Source organism: Molothrus aeneus, chromosome 5 (genome assembly GCF_037042795.1).
Source record: "Molothrus aeneus isolate 106 chromosome 5, BPBGC_Maene_1.0, whole genome shotgun sequence".
Lineage (NCBI taxonomy): Eukaryota > Metazoa > Chordata > Aves > Passeriformes > Icteridae > Molothrus > Molothrus aeneus.
In genome coordinates, this window is record NC_089650.1 from 55,122,400 (window position 1) to 55,146,619 (window position 24,220).

General features: G+C 36.0%; 1 protein-coding gene across 4 annotated transcripts in view; it reads right to left on the minus strand.

Annotated features, from left to right (window-relative positions):
• Positions 1–24,220, minus strand: part of CPNE8 (copine 8) — a 71,580-nt gene that overhangs the window by 9,531 nt on the left and 37,829 nt on the right. The window contains exons 10-17 of one of the 4 annotated variants that reach the window (XM_066549797.1): positions 23,066–23,107; positions 17,382–17,457; positions 14,713–14,766; positions 11,564–11,625; positions 7,737–7,783; positions 6,904–7,085; positions 4,901–5,028; positions 1,315–1,417 (exon numbers count right to left, since the gene is read on the minus strand). In XM_066549797.1, coding sequence (XP_066405894.1) covers positions 1,315–1,417; positions 4,901–5,028; positions 6,904–7,085; positions 7,737–7,783; positions 11,564–11,625; positions 14,713–14,766; positions 17,382–17,457; positions 23,066–23,107 — 694 coding nt within the window. Of the gene's footprint in view, positions 1–1,314; positions 1,418–4,900; positions 5,029–6,903; positions 7,086–7,736; positions 7,784–11,563; positions 11,733–14,712; positions 14,767–17,381; positions 17,458–23,065; positions 23,108–24,220 lie in introns of those variants that run through there. The other 3 variants (XR_010783686.1, XM_066549799.1, XM_066549798.1) reach the window with 3 other exon arrangements.

Consider the following 24,220-nt stretch of genomic DNA (forward strand, 5'->3'; position numbering starts at 1 on the left):
TTAGTTCTGGCATGGTATACTGTGCTCACACTTCAAGAAATATGCAGGAAAATGAAGGCATCTTCATAAAAAACCCAGACAGCAAATATTACCAAACTTCTACTTATTCCAAGCTAACACATCTGCTGTGTTTCCAGACAGTTGTAGACTAAGAGCCATTATTTGTTGAAATGAACTATTACTGAAAACAAGAGTTTTCTGTATGTCTTGGTGACAAAGGAATTAATCTTACAAGGTATCAGCCAACTGTACTCACTGGTCTCTTATGCACAGACTTCAAATGGAAGCGTGAGTCAGAACCAAGAGCTGCTCTTTCTTTCTGCACTGAGTCTTTTTGTCACCTAAGAGCAGCTCATCTAAAAGAAATTATGTTTCAAACTTCTAGTCTGGGCTGGAGAATGAATTCCCAAGCTTATTATTACACAGATTCTGTGTATGTGCTGCAGGCTGGGACTGAGGGCATCTTGGTCCCCAGGGAGAGGCAGAACACTGGGGCAGAATTTTCATGTGCACCCCACAAACTGAAACAGCATCAAATCTCTACAGGAGGTACTTATAGTGGGTCTTCAAAACTATGCCAACTAATTCTGCACTATTCACTTGGACATGATGCTAAATTACTTTAATGTAGGCTTTTCAACTCACCACTCTGCTGTTAACTAGATCCACTGTGGTATGTTAAAAACTACTGGTAGAGATCTTTTCCAGCCATGTCTAGGAGTGTTTCTGTGAGTACTTTTATCTGAAATTTCCCACAGGCAAAAGCACAATAGAACCTGCTCATAATACAGAATATTACCTATACCCATGGCAGTTTTGAAGAGAAAAATACTGAAAATAATGCAGAAACTAAAACAGAAAATGCAGAAACTAACAAATAAGGAACTTACAGAGTTTTAGGGACTGTTTTGAGGGAAATCAGATAATTGGTATGCTTGCCATTCAGGATCAGAAAGTTGGGGGCAGTTTCAAAAAAGTGTGGGGATCAAAACTGTCAGCAATTATGGGAAAGAAAAGAGTTCACTATGCAGAACTGCATGGTGGGATGTGCATGAGGAAGGAGGAGGCAAGAAATAGATGAGTAAAATCATACAAACATACAGTGCTAGAGAGAAGAGTATCACCACAAAACACTATCTAATTAGGTCAAGTTCAACTTCTGCTTTCTTTTCATCTTTATGCATAATAAACTTCTCCTATTTAGTAAAAATGGGTACTCATGGAACAAATCTAGTGCAACTATTAATCCACTTGCTTTATTGCCTAAATATGAATTCCTACAAACATTATTTCAACACTTTCAGTAAAACTTACATTCACTATGGATTCTTTTGTCTGAGCCATATCAGAGATAACTCCATCTGTAATAATGAGAAGAACAAAATACTGGGAGCCATCTTTTACTGAAGCAGCATATCTAAGGGAAGAAAAACCAATATTATAATAGTAAAAAAAAAAACCCTTATAAAAGGAATTAATATGAAAACAAGCTGGATTTGTAAAATTTGACTACCAAGAACTAAAAAACACAGTGAATTTCAAAAGTAAAGACATTCATAACTAAGCCAGACTTTATACTTTTAAATGAGAACATTGAAAAAACATAATACAAGATTGACAATCTGCATGTGTTGCATCAGTGAAAAATGGGAACTGCACCACTACCAAAAGGAGCAGGGACAGAATGTGCTTTATAGAATGATGAGATGTTAGAAAGCCTAAGTTGTTTAATAGGCATTACCTATGGGGTACAGAGCTTTGTATGAAGGGTATACATGAATACTGAATGTATTCATTCATTGGGTTTATAGCACAAATAAAACTTAACAGGAATCAACACATTGCATATTTTTCTCTTCTTTTTTTCCCTTACAAATCCAGGTTACTTACTGTTGACCATGATTGCAGATTTATAGTTCACATGTGAATTTATAGTTCACAAGTGAATTGCAGATTTATAGTTCACGTGTCTTGTAAAAGACCTGAATGTACACCCTGCAACCCTGGCCTCAATATTAATTTCTGTGCACCACCCACAAATGTCCTTTCCTGCAAAACTCAAGCTTCTCCTTGTGCTGTACAGGAATGCAAGAGAAAATACACACAGTGACACCCAGTGCCATTCCCACCTCAGTCAAAGGACCCAAGAAGCAACTACTCTTTGAAAACAAGCAGCTTTTGAAGGTTTGCAAAGTCCTGAAAGAGAGGGAGCCCAAAAAGCCTCACTAAATTCTGTGGCCTGAACTGAAGAACTTTTTTTTTGTGGGAAGCTGTTTCCTGCTTCACAGCCACTACAGTTCCTACTTTTATGAAGGCTCTTGGTGCTGTGAAGTCAAGAAGTAGAACCTTGTGCAGTGAGTTGTAGGAGAGCAGTAAAAGAAAAAAATTAGTTGCCTCAGGAATACTTTTAAATACACGCCCAAATACCTAATAAGACTGTGAAATAACTCACTATTTTATTGGTCACTGAATATGAACATGCTCACTGAACAGAGCATGTTCAATGATGGCCACAATGCTTACATATGTTTACAAAATTCCCTGATGATAACACAGTGCATTGGCAAGTAATTACTTCTGATAAATACAATTCTGCAGCCACAACATTTATAAGAGCTTGGAGAAAGCCACAACTGATTTACAGAACATCAGCATCTTCCAGCCTCTCCCCAGGATCCAGATGGGTAAAGAAGCCATACAAGCAGTGACCCTGTTGGATATCACCTATGTGCATGCTGGAAGTAAGGACTGATAATTAAATATTGAGATTAGCAAGACCTACCATGAAACACGTTTTTACTGCCAAGCAGAGACTTCTTTTATCTCACTTTTCCACATTGCTTATAAACTTTTCAATTATGATTGCATTGACAAGGTATGATGAGAGAGTAAAATAAACATTATTATCCTCCCTGAGCACTTGACACTGTCTACATACTTACACTGAAGAAATGGAACGGAAATTTGGTTATTTCAAATTTTTCATAGATTAAAATGCTCCAAAGCCTTTTGCAAGAAAGATCTTACATGAGGAAGGGAGATGGGAGATGACACTAAGTTGAATCTGGTGTACTTTAGATAACTCTCTAACTGGGGAAAGAATAAAAAAATCATTATCTGCCAAAAGAGTTTCCAAAGAATACCAAGATCACAACAGGATAGTAATATCTGACATTGGTTACAGAGCTTTCATCAGAGGCACTCTTTTATGTAGGAGGGATGTGGAAAGAAGAAATTTCTTTGAGGCTGAAAGTAGGTTCAAAGAGTAACTGCAGGGCAACACCATGTCAATGAGAGTCACCAGAATAATCAAGAAATTGAACCTTGAAGGAAAATGGTGTTACTGAGAACTGGACTAGTACACAGATTGCTCTAGGGATGATCATGCAGTAGAAATCCTTGTGAAGACACTTAGCTTTCCCACTGTAATGCAGTCTAATGCAGTCTAATTTGCTACTAGGAGGAGCTTCCAAAGTCTGCAACAACTTGATATTTAGACACAAATTCAGTGGAAGGACTACTAATACTGGTGGACAGTCATCTGTTATTCTGCAAATGTTGGCAAATATTCCTGAAAAACAACTGGTGAAAAAAAGAACTAATTTTATGCCAATACTTTGATAAAACTGGACCCAAAATTTCAATTTTTGCAATGAACAGCAGGCTTGAGATAAATTGCCAAGTTCTGGGTCAGGCATCTCAGCTGCTATGACCAGTTCTGAAGAAAAAGAAAGAGCCAGAAAAATTGTTGGGTTAGATTTCCAGATAATGTGGCTAATGCAGACACTGAGTGCCACATATATGGAAAACTGCTATTGAAGAGATCATGTCAAAGGAAAGATTAAAGGACACAGATACTCTCAGATGACAAGCAATGTAAAATGCATGTACATCATTTTAATGGTGTGATCTGAAAACAAAACAACTAACCCTAATGATAAATGGCTGAAATCAGCTATCTAGCCAGGCTAGGGGGCACAGAAAGTTCTTTGCACCCCAGAATTTGCAAACTATTTTCAGCTGGTCTGCAGAACTAACAACAGCAAACCAGATAGCACATAAATATCTCTTGCTATTAAAATTAGCTATTTTGCAAGCTCATAAATAAAACATTACCAGTACAATGATTTACACATCCCTACTTCTTTATTTTGTAACCAGTAGCTCTTTGTGTCTATAAATAAAATAAAATCTGTTCAGCAAATCACCTAAGCCATATCCCTTTCCTATATAAATTCATGGAGGTATTATACTGCCAAGGTCTTGAGCTCAAGATTATAAGTCAAGATCTTGTCTGCCAAAATAAGGCAACATTATCCTTCTTAAGAAACTTTCTATAAACACAGGGAGGTTTTTACTTTGAGGAGTTAGATGAGGTGTTGCATAACAGCACCATGGCTCCCCAATGGTGACAGCTGTATCACTGCCTTGAAAGTACCACTACCAGCTGGGAATTGTTGGCACAGAGAGACCTGGAAGATTTTGTTGACATTTGGGACATTCAGAGATGAGAGAAACTACACATACCTAAAAAAACTCAGAGCTTATAAAAATTTTTGATAGATGCATATATTTTCTGTGAAGTAGTAATTCTGTGCTCGAAAGGACAAAAAAGGAACATGACATGACAAAAATTTTATTTCCTTATGATTTCTGCTAAGATTTTCACTCAGGCTGGTCAACTGGATCACCTGTATTTCTTTTTAATCAGCAATTAAATTCTGCATAATACCAACACATGGTCTTCAAACCTACTCAAAGTCACAAGGTAATTAATTATGGGACTGAATAAACAAAACAACTGTCAAAAAATACCTTTCTCTGTAACTGTCAGCCTTTTGTATGCAGCACTTGTTCTGACACAAAGAAGTTTCTGCCCAGCACCTGTTGTGATGCTTACCTGGCTACATGATTAATTACAGGAGCAAAGTTTGTTGGTCCATAAAGCTGTACAGATTTTAGACTCCTGTAGTATGCCTCCATTACACCATCAATTCCATGGCAGTATGGATTTTGAGGGTTTCCATTCTAACAAAAACAAAAGATGATTAATCAGTATAAGTAATTATGAAGTAAAAACTACACAGGTTAATGAACACTACCCAGTGTAGATATTTAAAAGGCAAAGACCTAAGCATTCTAGGATCTATTCAGAGAGAGTTTACCACAAATGCCCAGTGTATGTGCCACAGCTGCTTGTGAGTGTTAACTGCTGAGGTAAGGAGGTCCCACCAGCCCCAGCAGTCTGAATCACTAGGACTGGCTCCTAGGCATAAACACCACCTTTAGTGTAATTAAACCCTCCTTCATACATACAACAGTAACAGGCATTTCCCTGTGTGGATTTAAGGTATGAATTACAGGTCAGATGTAAACCTGGAAGCATGTTTAGGAGCACAGTTCAGGCTCAATGATTTATTCCTTTAAAAATGTGAGAAAAAGAAATGGTAGCCAGATCCTGAGTTCATACACTTAGAAGTGTGTAAGATAAACAATAAACTTTCCATTGTTTTGGCCCAATATTTCTGCATTGAAAAAATTATTTTGACCTGGTATAAACAAATGAAGAAAGGAATTTACTCTTTGGGAGCCCACAAAATGGCTGGTAGTGTGAATTCTTAGGGTAGGCATTTTACTACCTATCTCCATGATGACTCTTTAATGAGGATACCTATTAATAGATGGCAATACAAACACAAAAGCAGAATTCCAGACCCATGTCAGGCCAGGCAAATGGTCTATGATCTTTCAAATCATTCTACTCTCCTTCATACACCAACACCTCACTGGCTTAGTGTGCCAGTACCTCATTCTGAGGTAAAGTATACTTGACTGAGAACCTAGACAACCAAAGAGGATTTTGGACAGAATTTGTCTAAAACATTAAAAGAGAGAGCTGAAAACACTGCTAAGCATTACATGGGAGACACTTATCTATGTTTATATATGGAGGAAGGAAATAAACACACACACACATATACATATGTATGTGTATGTATGTACGTGGTGTTTTTTCTTCTGTAAAAGTATCACAATGGCTCATAAAGAAACTGAATTAATTTTAGAAATATCCTTAAAACTGAAAGATGCATCAATATATTTGGACTTGAATACAAAGTCCAAAGTCTGCAATTTAAATGAGTATTTGCAATTACACCTGTTTTAAATTACATCTATGTGGAAAACATTTCCCTGAGGTAAGATATGTTGCACTCTTTTCTAGCACAGGCTGACAGAAGAAATACACATCCAGAGTCACCAATCTGCTGCCATGTCTTTGATGCTAACTGATTAGCACTCCCCTGATACACCTACATTTGCTATAATTCTGACACATTTATCCTACCCTGAGAAGAACAAAAAGCTCAAAACAAGCAAGTAGATAAACCAACTGCAATCACAAGCATCACCCTGGTAGATTTTAGGTTTGAAATTTAACTGACCCATGGAGATATCTCAGATTTGTTCTTATCAACTCATCTTTCAGTCCACTTAGATATCCCTATGTCTCTGAACTAGCACCCTGTAAAGACAGAGATCCCAGAAAATCAGACAGAATAGTAAGAATAAAAATGAAATTTTATCTTGGAACATGATTTGTTTGCTTCTTTAGAGATATTAGCTTCAGTCTGAAGTCTTTAAAGCATCTGTTTCTCAAGCAGCTACAGCTGAGGTTAAAGATTATTACTTTTCTTTATTACAATTTTTGGCCTACAGGGACTTCTTGACTCCAAATTTCGGTCCATAACTTTAAGTGAAGTAACTTCACTATGATAAAAAGTTTTGAAACAACTATCTAGAGTGAGCACAGAAGACTTAGCACATTCTCTGTTCTTTACTTGTCCAGTAACTGCTTGAGACTACAACCTTAACTCCCAAAACAGTATATGTTTATTTACTTACCAGTGCAAATTCATGTGATACTCTTCCATCTGGAGGAAGTCTAGCTCCAAAACCTAGAGCTGGGAACATTTTATCGCTATCATAGTCCTGAATTATTTCACCAACAGCTCTCAGTGCCATGCCATAGGCATTCAGCTGATAGGGATTCATGTAGTGCAGTGAAGTTGGCTGTAAAGGGTTACCTGTTGAAGCAAGGATCAGATTTACTTTAAAACTAAATCACTTCATCACTTAAATTTTCTCTCTTAAAAATAAGAAGTTGTTTCAGGTAAAAATACAGCGTTCCAAATAAATTTTAAAAGTAGTATATTTTTGGTAGTTCTAAATACATTTTAGCAGAAGTAGCTGTATTTCAGCATTGAAAAGGCAGCAAGAAACTTGTAGATTTGTGCAATTTATACACTTTTAAGATGAAATTTACAAAAGTATTACAACATTCTGAAAGCAGCTTTGGAGGAGGATCAGAACTTATCTCTGCTTAGCCCCACTTCAGCCTTACTCCCCCTGGAACTATTTGGCCCTTTTCAGTGGGTTCTTCTAAGGTTTCTCCCAGCAGTTCCAAAAAACCAAACAATAATACTAATCAAAAACTACACAGATATTTGCAAACGGCCTCTGGTTATTAAATTTTATATGCAGCTTTTCCAATTTTTATCTGTTCTGTTTGTCCTGCTTTTCTAGACAGGAATTGGCCTCTCATCTGTTGCTTGGCAAAATGGAATCCTGAGTCCAGGTGGTGCCAGCTGAATACTGTTACAAACACACACATATGTGCACTTAAAACTGAACTCAGCACAAACACACACAAATAAGATGTTTCCTTTTATTCTTACCATTGGAGGCTGTGAAATCAATAGCAACTGTGAAATTGATTTGGGTTCTGCAGAAAAAGCAAACACAAATCTTATTAATAGTAGTACTGCTATGGAGACAAATAAACAAGAGATGGTAACATCATTTGTGGACAAACTGTAGGACACTGACTTTCTAATAGAGGAAATAAACACTGAAAATACTCTTATATAAGGTTCAAGCCAAGGGCTACACAACACTAACTTATTAACACACTGAAAACAGTTACTTGACTCCATCATTCTTTTTTTCATTGTTTATTAAAAATCGTGAATAAATAATTAGTAAGAACTTAACTTCCATAAATATTATTAATTCCTTTTAACAGTAATACTGATTTTTCCTTGGACACATTTTAACCCTGGCCATGCAAGATGTTCTCTCCCAGCTCAGGGGCAATACCCAACCAGAGCAATGTGCCTTATGGATTCAGTGCTGCATAGATCACTACTACTTTGCTATAATTTAGTTGGCATAGAATTACATGATCTACTTGAAAGTGACAGGTGATTCTACCCTATCTTCCCATACACAACAAGAAATGAAGAAAGTATCTTTAAAGGAACAGTAATCCTCACCTCACAGCCACAGAGAGAGCAAAGTGAAACCTGTCATCTTTTAATATGAGTTCCATCAGTATTGACATACATAAGGGAACAAATTAAGCCTGAATGTAGTTTTTGACTAGGTTTGATTACGGTTTTTTAAGCAGTACATTGGAAGGAATCATGGATTCCCTGTGGCTTCAGGATGACAACCAGCTGGTCTGTCAGCAGGGGGGAGCAGTTGAAGGTTTGAGGACCACTTACTGCACAGAACTGTACAACAGAGCTGTCAGAGTAACTAATTCTAAGAGGCTGCATCCTCTCCATGGCATCTAAACCCCCAGTGTCACTTATAATTTCCCTTTTGCAGATGCTTGTTGAGCCAAATGCTGTAACAACATACAGAAGATTTTTCCAATAAAGTCTCTTCAAGATCTTCCTCTTACATGGTTTTATTACTCTTTGATAGTCTCCAAGGATACAAGAAACACATGGCAAAGCTTCTAAAATACTTAGCTATGGCAGCCCTTGCTTTGTAACTTTCTCATGCCAGGCCTCTTGTGAACAGCAAATATGCCTCCCATTACAGTGGAGAGTGTACTGCCTGGATTAAAACAGCTGTCATGAAAGGAGATCTGAATTTCTCTTCTGACCATCAATGATTCAATACAGTTCAGTTAAAAATATGTGACCAAATCCTTTTGAATCCAAAAAATGTATGGGTGTTCATTTCTAAAGACCTGGATGAAGGTAAGGCTTTTAACATGATGAAGGAAAACATTTCCTCTTATCTTCCACTAATCTGGGACAGAAGAGATGACAAGATATTTCAGTTGCAAAAGGATTCAGTTCCAGAATTTTACTGATTTACAAATAACTAGCTCTCTACCATTTCCAATAAGTCAAACCAGCTAGAAACATTTGCCAGAAATATCTTTTCTGTCCACTAAGTCTTGGAGCTTTGGTCTTTGTCCCACACACAAAAAAAGAGTAGACACTAAACTAGGTTTGACAGACATTCCTGTAAATTCAATTGCATTCCTTTCCAAGACTGTATCCCTTACATTGTTGAACTTATTCATATATCTGGAGGGGTTTTGACAGGAATATATTACTAACTGGGGACTGTATTAAGCAGCAGGAGAAATGTAATTTTGAAATATACATTATTTTTAGCACAACATGTGGGTAGGTCAGTGTGGCAAAATTTTGATTCAGTATTAAGATGTAAAGAAAAGTCAGCTATTAAGGAGGTGTTATTTGATGTAATATTCAGATGCAAAAGAGACATCCTCCTTTTTTTCTGCCATACTGCTATAAAATCAAGTCTTATGGAGTAAAACAAAATCTGAGTTTATGGACAAACCTCTGTTTTGCTCTCCAAAGTTCTTTAAGAAGACAACAGTCATATAGGTGATACTGGCAATGGAATATCCCAATTAAACAGATGAAGACTCAAAACATAAATACATTGGAAAACCCCCATAAATAAATACTGTAATTATAATTTGTTAAAGATGTCAAGATTTCCATGACATCTCCATTAATTCTAAACACCTCGAATTACAATGGAAGTTTTGAACATGAAGTATTTCATTAGCACCCATTTATGGAAGAGCAAATATGCAATTGTGCCAATTGCAGAATCAGTGCTTTCTACCTCCTGCCTATCTAAATGGAAGAAAAACAGGGAACTTAAAAAAAAACAGTTTTGGAGGACATGATGGGAAAACAGACTGATTTAATGACAAAACCTTCTCTTTTCCCTTCCTTCAAATATTTCTCAACTGGACTTGAACTGATATGTAGTCATATTAAATGAGACAAACAAAGGAAGGGAGAAGCCCAGAAAATAACTGAGTCTGAGCCTCCTGACATGAACCTCATGTCAGGTTTACGTAACTGCAAATGTTGCAGAGAGAAAGGCAAGATTTTACACAAGTACTTCTACAGTTTTCACTGGCATGTATATAGAAATAATTGTATGAATCACTAAAAAAAATCTATATAAAATAATTAAATAAGTATCACTGCTCATGCTTTTAAACATAGAGCATTCTACTGAATGATATTATTCTTTTGTCAAAAGAGCAGAAAAAAAGTTTATGTGGAATTTATTAATATCACAAACCTTCTCTAACTTGCAGTTAATGAGATATATTTGTATTGTAACATCTCAGTGAGGAATGTGACAGACCACCCTGGAAAGATTACATAAGCAGTCCCTATAAAATTTTCTTTTCAAATTTAGACATAAACCTCAACTCCTCAGTTCCTTATACCTACTCCTTCTGTAGAGATGAATTTTGAATGAATGGGGAATAGGATGGTCATGGCATATTTGTACAGCACACTTCAAAGGAAACAGCTGCACTAGAGGCAAGACTCTTTCTTCATGCATTTGTGCATACTCAGACTTCAATCAATAGAAATTTCTGGTGAACATGGATGGATGGCTATTTTCAGCTTCTGTCCAAGTCCCCAGCAGGAATGTAGGACTGCCACTGCTGGGACCAAAGGCAAAGCTCTATACAGTACTGTCAAAACACAGCACAGACTTTTATTTCCATTGAACTCTGGTTGAAGACTTCAAAAAACCCAAAAAAATGGAACTTGTTTCTTCACAGGTAAGCAATGCTGTCAAAAACATGTGGAATGTATATGCAGACTATATGCCCCAAAAATCTAAAAATAAGAAATAAGTGCCTAGGAATGTGTAACAAATTTCCATTATTTTAGAGAATAATCTGGCAGGTATGTTAAGAGCCAGGAATTTTTCAAGATTTGGTCCTATTTCCAGGCACGTTCTAGGGTAAGACATTTGACACTTCTGTCTCTACTTCTCTTTAGAAAAAATCATGATAAATGAGAAATCGAACACATTAAAAATTTTAATTACTATTGAAAAAAATGCCTTTGAAGGGGAAAAGGTCTAAATAAATGCCAATATTAAATACACCAAATCTCAGTATAATTGGAAGAAATAGGCAGCATTTTAATAATTTTATATATATAGATAATTCCCTTTTGTTTAATCAAATTTTCTCTGGCTGGTCAGAAGTTACTCTTTCTCAGTGTTTTAGTATCAAGTCCAATTCCAACAGTATGAGCAAAGTCCCATAACTTAACTTAGTAACTATCTGCATGCTTTATGTAGGAAAGTACAGCCCCTAAAATGAGGAAATAATACAGCTCCTTACAGATGCTACTGAGAGCCATAAACAAATTGTGAAAACAAGAAAGGTTTGTTGCTAATCACATACCCGCCTTTAATATAGTCAAGGAATGAAACTTCTGTTTCAATTAGGAAGGAAAGCAATGTTACCTGAAAGCAAATAAAAGAGAGTCAGACATGAATTGTGTGTTTCCCAGCTGAACAAGTAGAGACATAAGCACAATGTTTTTCGAGCTCTGTCCTTAGGATGTAATTTCCTACAGTATTAAGGGAAAAAAGAAGATTAAAAAAGATATTAAATAATTTCAGCAGGCAGCTCTTGAAAGGGAAGAGACAGGTTGAGAAGTCTATAATTGCCTTCTTTTTTTTTTATTTAAGGAGAAGGTAAGGGGCAGAATATTGTATTCCAGAGCAGGTTACCACATACAGGTTTTCTGATTTCTGTGTACTACACCTACATCTGAATATGACTGGGTACACAATAATGCATCTTTTCTATGAGCACTTCAACACTGTTTAAAGAACTCAATTACAATTATTTATGTAATTACTCATCTCACATTAAAGGTGGTGTTGAGTATTGATGCAAGCCTAGAATGCAAAAATCTAGTAAAGTATACACATATAGGAAATACATAAATTTATTAAAAGTAGTATACAAATGCATAGATGTATGTATGTATATGTATACACATATATCTGTATATATATAAAAATGCAATGGTATGACATTTCAGCAGTCCCAGATTTTTCATTCAGAATTGACAGAGATCCAAAACACAGAGTAATCTAAAGTGTTATTGGCATTTTCAGCAATTGAGTCACAGAGGTATAAGCTCAAGTGGAAAAGATCCAGCATTCAAGATCTTCATATATTGTACAATATTTATGAAGCAAAGAATTAAAATTTTGATTTTATTTACACAAATTCTCTCATTATATGTGCAGCAGGCAGGCAGTGAAAACTGCTTAAATAACTGCTCAGAGCAAATCCATGAATAAAGATACAAGGAATAAAAAGGGAGTGGAAATCTATCACAAAATTTTGTGCCCATTAGCAGCAAAAAAATAAAAATTGAAAATACTCCTAGGCTGTAACCTTAGACTCAGAATGAGATTACATGTAGTAATTCTGTTTTCTATCCAACTTCCTTTGTCACAGTTCTGTGTGATTGAGTGATCAGCTAAGCTTAAAATCACCAAATTACCCTTCTAGCTGGGAAGACCATTACAATGTTCTACCAGGCTATCAGTAGCATAGCCTTGCAAAAAAGACCAAAATTTCTATGCATTTTCCCACTGGACACAGTAATATTAATGGTTGATCTATTCTTACATCTGGTTCTCTTGTTCCTAATTAATTTAAGCGAATATTTTTACTGCATCTGATTTTAAAAGTCAAAAAATGGAAACAAACAACTCCCAAAGCGGCTGCAGTACTTACATATAGGCAACAACTACCAATGCTTCAAGTTTTATGCAGGGAATTTTTTATTTCACTATTAGGCTTTGTTTAAAACGAACCATGAATAGTGAAACACTTCTTCCTAGTATGTGATTTGATTGCCTGAATTCAAAATGACCCCTTAAGTAATAATAAATTGAGATATGCACTGTATGTACATAGTCCTTAAAGGCAGTAGTGAGATAACAGTCAATTATTTATATCCACTGTAAGTTCTCCAGAATTCTACCTCCTATTAATGAAAATTATGGTCCTGGTGCCTCCCTTGAAAATTTAAAAATTTGTGGGATAAAGAATATCTTGGGTAAATGATGAGGACAAGAAAAACAAAACTGCAGGCAAACACATAAGAAAGTGACCATGTGGAGAAGCAGAAGGGAAGCCTGAAGGACTACTAGAAGTCAGGGCAAATGGGGACAGAGATGATTTGATATCAAAAAAACTTTACAAAACCAACAGAAGAGAAGGAAAAAGAAAAGAAAAGGTAAAGGAGGAAAAAGGAAAGAAAATTGCTAACAACCTTTTATTGGAAATTTTGATGTAATTGGAAGTAAAGAACAAGACACAGTTGATTTTGTCTGTTTAAACATGAGTAAAATATGTTTTTTCAAATGAAGACAGATACTTGTGAAGATGTTGAAGTATTTTAAACCAAAATTAACACAAAAATTGAATGTAAAAATACATTTTTATTCCCTTCTGTACCCTATGCCAGGTTTCATACCTAAAATTTATCACTGATTGAAAACAACCAATTTACTTCAGTTTCTCACTCACTAATTTAATGCAATAGAACTTGATTTTAACATGATAGATTTTAGTAAAAGGAATATGTTAGCAAAGAATAAATTACCTAATGAATTAGATATTGCATGGTAAATTTTAGCAGCCAAGCTGCTTTTGCCAATTTTTCATAATTTAAAGCAAAGGTAGAAGAAGAAGAAGTGTTTATTTTCTCACTGGTAAACTGACTTAGACAAGAATGTAAGAATGTCAAGACATTCCTTCAAGGCTACTTTTCAGCATGAAAATAGCCCTACTGAGCCCTACTCAAGAGTGGAACTGTTCATGTGGAAAAAAACCAGATGGTGGACGTGTTTACAAAAAACATCTCTCATAACTGATTAGGTGTTCCAAGATACCAATCCTCAAAATTTATCTTCATTTTTTCGTAAATGATGGTGTGAACATCATGGATGCCAGGACATCAAAGCTGAGCAAGTGCTAAATGGAAATAATTGCATTGCTACCAAATGGTTCATAAACATGAGAACAGAACATGGAATGCAAATCAAACAAGAGAAATTCTCATTCCAAACAATACTAACAGATCTTTCAAAATAAATTTACAAAAACCTGTTGTTAATAAAAATTGTTGGCTCTTTTTGATTTTGCCATGATAATCATACTAGCTTTTACCAATGCTAACTCAGCAGATACATTTTAAAAGAAAATTTATTTGTAAAAGTGCAGGTATGTTTCAGATAAAAAATTTAAAAAGTGTATTCAGTCCAATAGTTTCAATTATTTGACTGAAATTTTGATAGAACTTATTCTGAAAACCAGTGGTGACTTGACAGCACATTTGGACAAGTTTTATATCAAACCCTTCAAATTCAAAAACATCTGAAAATAAATGCTGTGTAAAAGTAAATAGTTTATTGTGGCCTTGACAAAATTTTTCTATTCTAATCCTGTTAAATTACAAGTCAACTACACTCTCTTTGAAGCAAGAAGAAAAACATCCAGTAACATAAAATACATTTACTTACTGTTCCAGAATTAACATACTTTTTCTTTTTTCCTTTTTTCTTTGGATTTATTACCTAGAAACACAGATACAAACATTAAAGCAGTATGATCCAATATAAAGACAAGTGTAAGGTATTTTCAATGCAGAAAGTACTCTATTTTCAGTGCATGTTGAAAACCAGTGAATTTACCTTCATGGTACTTGGCAGGGGAGCCAGTGCTGGTACTCATTTGACAAATAAGGGATGGGGGCAACAGAGGTAAGAAGGTTCATTATATCTGAGAGCTCAGTGAAACACTCTGAATTTTCCCAAAATTCTGCATGGTTCTGCATTCCTGATCACAGTGTTTCAGTGTATGGTGTCACTACTTTGTCACCTCACAATGCATCTCTCCACAATCCAGTTAATCTTTTTCCATCTGCTCCTCACAGCACCTGAGAAACACCAGAGCTGTTCTACTCCCAATTTCTGTACTTGGTGCAATGACAGGATCTGCTGACAGGAAGATCAAGTTTCATGAAATAGGTAATTTCATGAAAATGTTGAATATCACCACCTGACTGGCATAGAGGAGTTTGGGGGGGCCTCAGTGCACTCCCCAGATTCTTCATGGAGCTAGACTACAAAGCATTAAACCATTTTCTTGAATGTCTGGAACCCATGGCTAGAAAATTCCTCACTGTAGCCACCAATAATTTTTTTTTGCTTCCTGAATACCTACAAAAAGCATGTCTCAGTTAATTTTGTTACATACACACAAAAATGTACTCCTGCTTTTCCAGAAATGCACATGGAATCAGAAGCAAAACATTATTTTGTTAATGAGGTCATTCAACTATCTCCTACATATCTAGGAAATTCAATGCCTTATGGCTTACTGCCAAGCTTCACTGTAAACTACTCACAGATGTTCTGCAAATGATAAGGAATAAAAACATTCCCAATTGAAATCTTAGTCACTTATCTGGTATAAAATATTTAAAGAATTTTGCCTGAAAATGGGCAAACTAGTAATACTTGTCTTCCAAAGATTTTCTCCCCCAACCGAAATGAGATTACATTTAAAGATCCTATTCTTTGCACAACACAGAACAGCTGTGAAATGTAAGGCAGAAAAAGACAACTATGATTTGAAGTCTTCCCAAACATGCTAAACAAGTGAGTCCCTCATTTCCCCCAGTATGCCACACTGATGTTATACAGTAAATATTCTGCCAAGCTTTTACTCCTTTACACACATATACACCCATTAACACTTAAAAAATCCCAATATGTCCTGCCCCTCCATTTAACAGTGTCTGATGAGCAATAGACTAAGCCTGTGTAATTGTGGCAATTAAACAATGCAGCAATTCTTGTTGAACCAAAATTTCAGTGACTCCTGCTGACATCTGCCCAGAAGAGGAAGATGAAGTAACAGGCTGCCTGTCTGCCCTGGGGCAGTGCATTCACTGCTCTCCAGAATTCAATGGTCAGGCCTGAATTAGCAGCATATTGCTTGCCAGCAGTCATTAAATGCCAAAGACAAGATTCATTTGAACTTTCTGCTTCAGGTAACTTGGCAATTGGCTTCTCAGGAACTGCAAGAAACTGCACTAGAGCTGGAAGTGAAATATCATGGGAAACAAGGCATATACTTGGAAGCAAAGATGAATTAAATGACAGCTTGTTTCTCTCCTATAATTCACAGTACTATAATGATTTTAATATTGACATGGGGTTCTTTTTCGAATTTCAGATAACTTCAGCAATTAAACAACATTTTTTAGCCTCTGAAAATTTTACATCCCAGCAGGGACCTAGAAAGCTACATGGCTTATAATGAACCTATTTAAAAAAGCTCATTTGCAAAGAGGTGGCTCTAGCAAGGCTCCTCATCTTTTAATATGGGACACTTACTCAAACTTCTCTACGTGCCTTGGGTTAGTTTGTAAAAGCAAAATGTTTAAAAGAGAATTTGCCCAGTATCTTTTGTTCTGATACTGTACAGACTAACCCAGTAGAAGCAGCACCCAAGGATGGAGGATTGCAGTGTGGGGAGGCAAACATGAGCTGCTCAGGAAATGTATGCTGTCCCTGGGAGTATGATACTGACACTATATTTAATAAACTGAAAAATTACTTAAGATGTTATGACAGAATACTCCTGGTAGGGTAAGATTTGTGTCAGTGAAACAACAGGAGAGGACATTTTCACTGCACACAGCAATCTGTGTTATGACACCATTCACAGGAAACTACTATAACTTACTGTAACTCTGGGGTTGAGCTTGGATCTAAATGAGAAAAAAGCCATGGCTTTCAGTTATCTTTGTCCTGCTCTGCACAGCAGCACCTTTCCTCATCTTCAAAATAAGAGTGCAGCACGTAATTGGAGCACCCTCCTTCCCTGACTTCTTTAGTGCTTACCTAAACCACTGTATTTGCTACCACCTATATTAGGACTAGGAAAATACTAAAGTTTAATGGCAGTAGTCTGAGACCAATTAAAGGATACCTTAAGGAATACCAAAGATCTGCACAACATACAGAAGAAGAAAAAAAAAAAAAAAGGGTTAAAAAGGGTTATAGCCACACAGGCTTGCCTTCTCATTAGTGGCAATAATAGCTTTCCATTGTTTTCAGTGTTTTCCATTGTTGTTTTCTCATTTATTTCCTGAGAGTGAATAAATACTCATGATACTTACCTCATAAACATTGAACTGAGACTGCCCTCTCGACAGCTCTCTGTAACTTGTTGTGAATTCTCCAATGAAATCATGGCTGTTTGAAAAATAAGATTTTAAATCAAATGCACAACATTTAGGAATTTAAACATGTGTTTTATCTATTAATGCAAAAGAGACACAAATCCAATATGAACTAACACCCAAGAAACAAATAATGGCAACAGATATAATTTGCTTAAAAATCCTTATTACTCCCTCTGTTTTGTGTAATGCAAATTTAGAGTTGGAAAGGATTAGCTTAAATCTTTTTGATATCTTTTGCTTAACTTAGCTGCACAATGAGGACTATGTTGTAAATCAGTGACTGACCCCAATGTAAGTTTACAGAACCTGAAAAAACAGAGCAGGCTACCAAAAACTGTCACCGTTTCCTCAGTGGATGACCACTGGCACTACAGACTCTGAACTGTGTATGAGGCTATGTGAGAGAAAGGGAGTTACTGAAAGCAGGGTAACTTCAACAGAAAAGACCAGCCCTCCCAATCTGTGTAACACGACACTGAACACTTAAGGGGAAGACCCAAAGCTTATTGCAGCTCCTCTCTCTTCCCATCTGGGAAGAGAAAAGCAATCCACTGAGGCTACCCAGCTTATGGTATTATTGGAAAGCAGATCTCAACCTAACAAAAAAGCAGAGGTTATCAAGCTTCTCCTTTCTAAATTCTATTCCTGCTCTAGGAATATATCTGGCACTCCTGTGCTGTCATTCAAGTTTTAAAAACTGCTTTGCCAATGCATAAGATGCATAAGCAGGGGGTAGCACATTGCCCAGGAACCAGTGTGAGCCACAGGGGCTTGTGGCAGGGAAAGCACCCCGAGGAAGGTGCCCAGGCTCAGGAGCTGGGGCACAGAACCCACAGGGCTGCCAGATGTGACTGAGCTGCAGGTTTGCACCGCAGACAGGCACCTGGGATGGAAGGGCTGCAGGGCTCAGCCCCAACTGCACAGCTCCCAGAAGTCACAAGTTCTGCTCCCATTCTCTGCTCTGCCCAGCTGAACTTTCCCCACTGCTGCTCCAGATTTTGCCAGCTGTGCCCTAAGAAGGCATTGTATTTCCTCTACACTCTGCCTCCACATCTGGTGAGCGATGAAGCTATTTTACCTTCCCTCCAATGGTAAACCCCACTAGAAATGCAAAGTTTTATGACTTTGTGACTTGCAAATCTTGTTTTTAAGAAATTCAGCACAGTTTTAATTAAGCTATAAATATTAAAAGCAAATTTAAATAAATCTGAATGTTGTAAGATGAAAAATGGAAACAATCCATAGCAACATTAAATTTCTTTCTTGCTTTATTCATAATGAAATTAAACAAAAAACCCCTCAAATATACATCTCATTTTCTGAAATCAGCATGAATTCACAAAATATGTAAATCAAACAAATAAAAGGTTCAGTCCTCATGCTGATACAAAATAAGCACAGCATACTGTAAGAAAGCTAGAGAAATACTCTATGTTAAAGATATTCCTCATTACCCAGATTCAAAATGGACCACCTCACATGAAACACTCCCCTTTCAGCTGGGAGATCATCAAATTGCTTCCAAAACAAAGACTTCTCTTAAGAAATGTATTTTGGAGGTATATCTCTGCTTAAATGCTCTCCAGACTGCAAGGACTATTTGAGCAGGGAATAGAGGAAGCATCCACAAGGTGTATTTAACCTTGGGTAACCATGGCACTGGAGAAAAATACATGTTGCTTAAAATGGAACTTTTCCCTTTCCTAACAGTTCTAACCTTTCATTTTCAAATCAGGTTGTATATTTAAGGCAGAAATCCAAGCAATGGTTCAATGACTATGTACAAACATGCTGCAGCAAACAGGAAACATGAGCCATGCCAGACAGGACTGTCCCTGGGGAGCAAAAGAATCTGTACTGCTTAAAAGGAACTGCTCCTGTAATTCTACGAGACACTGGAAAGGCTCCTTTCCCTATGGCTATATCCAAACATGAGCTAGAAAGATGTGATTCCTCTGATGAATCATGCTGCAAAGGTTTGGGCAAACATAACCAGTCTCAGAGCCCTGTGCACTTGGAAGAGCATCAGCCAGGATCTTTACACTGGGCACCCAGGTGGATGGACATGCCACACTAGGCTGGCTCTGAAGGCTGAGTGCCTGCTGGACAAAATATGCCTTTGCCAGATGTATAAGTCACTAAGGAAATATTCTAATATTAATCATCACACTTCAGCAAATGGATCTCCTCATTAGTCTCTGGATTGAGAATCCAAAGTACTTACTCTCTTTGCCTGCCTAACACCAAATTTTTCTAAACTTTCACCCACAAGTGGCATATCAGAACACTGAACTAGAGTCTTAGCACAGAAATTATCTTAAAGCCCATCTCCCTACGTTTTCCACTAAAACATCTTAAAGCCCATCTCCCTAGGTTTTCCACTTTTAGCCCAGTGTTTTGAAGTGCAGAAAATCACTTTCAAAATTATATTAACTTTGAATTTTTTTATTATCTAAAGGAAAAAAACAATAGAGGAAAGGACAACCATGATCAGAAGCATGTCAATGAATAAGGAGAAAATGCAAGAATTTAAAAATCAACTATCTAACTGGAGAAGGAAGATGAAGGACAAAAAATAAGGTGGAAGAGCAATTTCAAATCTCTCCTGAAGTATTGATATTCTCAGATGAATGCTTCTGTGGCCCCAGCTTAGCATGACAATATTTACAGCTTTATAACTCAACCCCCCCTTTTTCTATGTAACAGCTCATAAATGTCAAGACTGTGAAATGACTTTTGCAACATGTATACAAAGTGATATTTTTTCTCTAACCTTTTAGAGAGAACCAAAAATATCATAGTATCGCTGATGTGAAGTTGTGCACTATCTTATTTTTTTTCCTTTTGTTAGACCTGTCTGCTCCATATATAAGGACACTCAATAAAAAAACCCTAAAAATGTGACTCTGTCAAACAACTGGCCAAGTAACAAAACCAACTTTTGTTACTTCTTATAGCATAAAATATTTTGGGGTTTGTCACAGCTCTTAGAAGCAATAAAAGGTATCAGAACAAGTTGTTCATATTTTGACAATTTTTCTGCAAAAATTTTTCTGCAATTTTTATGCAAAAACTGGTTTGACACAAAGGATGTTTAGTAATTAATAGTGTTAATGTTACCGAGGGCATATATTACTTTTTGTCAAGAAGTTTTGTTTGATATTTGAAAATAAATAAGAGCCATTTGATGACAACAATATGATCATGACGTTACATTACAATTACTCCAACAATGTAGTTTAGGAATGTGAAAGAAGCAGCTCAACCCAGAGCACCATGGTGCTATTTGCCAAAGCACAGGTAACACAGAATGGGGAAAAGGGAAAAAAAAATTCTTAGTCAAGACTCAGGAAGTCAAAATCCAGTCAAGCCATGATACAGAAGTCAAGCATATGCGCCGTAATTTTGTCTTCCTGATTGCAGAACAGCCTATAATATTCAGAATAACTTGCTTTGCTATCTGGAGAGAAGGCAATCTTTCAAAGATTGGTCCTGCCCAGTCTGCACATCTCTGGAACAAACAGATTCAGTGTGGTGAAGTGTCCAGCTGGTGTAACACCAGCTTATAAAAACTGTCCATCACAGATGGAAATTAATATAAACTGAGGAACAGCAGAGTTGTAAAAAAATTGTTAGAGTAACTCTTGAATGGGATTAATTTCAGATATACTTGGCAATGTCAGAGTTAAATTAGGCACTTAGGTTTTGCTATGATCATCCTGTAGGTTTATAGGCACCACCAGCTGGCAATTTATTCCAGGTAGGATGGATTCAATCAGACCATTTTCCCCTGTAAGCCTCTGAAGTAGCTTAAATGATTAGTTCAATCTACTTGTCTGATTTTTGCATTGTCTAAAGTCACATGAGATGAGTTCTATGTCATCTTTCAGAGGAATGTTATATTAGAGATGTCAGTGCTCTGTGTGCTTCTAAATTCAAAATAGACAGAAAGCAAAAAGCAGCAAAAAATCATACCATTAGAATAAAAAGGAAAACATGAAAATGGTATCCTTTACTTTTTGTTTTTTAGATATTAACTTTATAGGTATTCAGATTGTGATGTGAGGAAACACAGATAATATTTGAAACTATTTGAGATTGGAGAGGCTAATGATTGCCTAAAATGCACAGTATGTTCCAGATTTCAATCAGACTGGTAGTTACTTAGTGTTATTTGTCAGATTTCTTCCTTTTCCTTTTAATCTTACAGATTTTGGATAAAGTGAGACAGCACATGGGGTTTGATACCTTGATAAAATATAATCCTTGTTTTTTATTAATGTGGCAATACGATTTAACTTTTCATTGCTAGCTTATTTTCAAAAAATGTGGTTTATACACAAACATAAATTTTTTAAGGATTTGCCAAATCTCATTGAGAAAAGAATGTTAATAGAAATTCGAATAGGGATGCAATGATTTTTTGCTAGTATGGCTTTTTAAATTTAAATATACTTATTTTAATTGCTAGAATATGTTATGTATATATGTTATTTCTCTCCAGTGAGTATCTAATCAAGAAGGATGAATTTACACTGGCAGGTACTCATAGAGGGTAAATGTGAGATAAGAATGCTTGTAAATCAACAGGCTTCATGATGGAAAACCAAAAAGACAAAATTACAACACAAGAGAGCTGAAAAGGCCTTTGGATCTTGTCAGCAAGCTAATGAACAGTAGCATAGGATAAATTTGCCTACTATGATTACAAGACATTGCCAGAGAAGCACAATATCACTATCTATAATACTAGAAGCAAATTGCTTTGGTTGTATTAAAACATTACTGTAGAATAAATAATATGCTTTTAAAAATCAAAACACAAGTGCATATCCATATATTCTAAAATATAAATTATGATTAATAGGAAACAATTAAGACAGACCAACTTAAAGATAAATGGAAATAAACATATTCCTGTATTAAATTTCAGTTCTAGTATCAAGCTTCATGAATACAGTTTCTAATCAAAGTATGAAGATATAAGCTCAAACTTTTTTAAATAACAAGAGGTATCAATCCACTGTGTTAAATGATAATTGTACCTTGTCTGTCAAAATAAAGGCAATTTGAAAGGCTCATTTCTTCAGTAAGAAATGTACAGCCAGTACAGTGGGGTTCACAGCTCTTAAGAATAAGAGATCCCTCCTGAATTTAGCAACAGAAATTCCACATGTACTCCACTGTCCTCTTTCAAGGGGGTTATACAAAACTCAGGTCTTCCAACTCCTGAGTTTTTTTGGTGAAGAAACATTTTGATGAAGACAGACATGGAAATTAACATTCAGACCCAATGTGAAATTAAGGCAATAAATAGGTGGCTTCTATATTCCAATATTTAGGCCACCATGAGTAGCCACTGCAGGCATGTGCATTTTATCATGTTCCATGGATGAATATACACACAGCAGGTTTGAAATAGGCTAATGCAGCAGTATTTACCACAGCTGCAAAACACAGAGCTGTACCACAACAGAATTTTTCCACTACCTGTACCTCTAAGTATTGACAACTAACTAACTTTCTCTAATATTATGCTGAACACTAAATATTTATGTTTTGCAATGTGTATATACATGCAGGAATAACCCTTAAGTTTTACAGAAATAATGTCTTACCTTCCATCTCTATCCCAGTCATACACTTCTACTTTAATTGTCCTAAAATAAAAAAAAAAACAAAACAACAACAACACAACCCTATTAAAATGTTAAATATGTACCCAGATTGCCTTTAAGATTAATAACATAGGGGTGCATTAATTGAGCCAAATCCAAAAAGCAGAATTTTTCAGTCATTTCTCATGGGGCAGTAAATAGCCTGTCAGGTTACACAACACTTCTTCATAAATCAATAGCTAAATGCATTGGAAACTAAGGAAACAATTAAACACATTGGAAGTTTGACCAACATACTTTTACCTGCTGATGCTCTGAATTTTCTGTGGTCTTTTAAATAAATGATTCTTTAAACCTTAAAGTATTATCAAATTTTTTAAGAACCGTTTCCTTATGAGAAAAGTGAACCCTTGAGGGCAGCTCTAACCTTGCTTCAGGGATGACTGGGAAACAGATAAAAAGGAAAACCCAGACATTTTCCAAGTAAAGATCAATCATATGTCACATATTTGAAGAGTGGATTTGAAGAAGGATTTCTTAAAATGCAAATACTACAGAGCATATTATCATCAACATCCTTGATGAAAAAGAAAAGTTCTATGAGGATACAGATAGTATACAGATTTGTTCATCTCCTTTTACCACAGAAAGTGCATATATGTAAGCAAATTCAACTACCACTAGCAGTCAATCCTATTTGGCCTAAGATCAACTGAACACGGGATAGAAAAATAACACCTCCCATATTTTAAGCAACAATGTGACTTACTTTTATTCTTCAGAACAGTTTCACATGAAGTGAAGTCATCAGGGCTGTCTTATTAATAGAGGGGACAAGAATCTAAGCAATTACTTTGTCATTTGCTTCCATGGAAGCTGTTCCTTATTCTTCCAATTCCATACAGTCAAATATATATATACTCATTTTCTTTACTAAGAAGGGACTCTTTGGAGATAAAGGTGAGCAAGAGCTGATATTATATACAATATAATATCAAACAATTCACACCTGGATGTTTTTCATATTTTTTGTGATATTCCAAAATAGGAAAAGAAGGACTCACTTTGTCTGGATATACGTCTTTTCAACTCAAATTTAAAGGCTCTTAACTACACCATCTGTTATATTTTATAGCTCTTGCATAATTCAGGTTG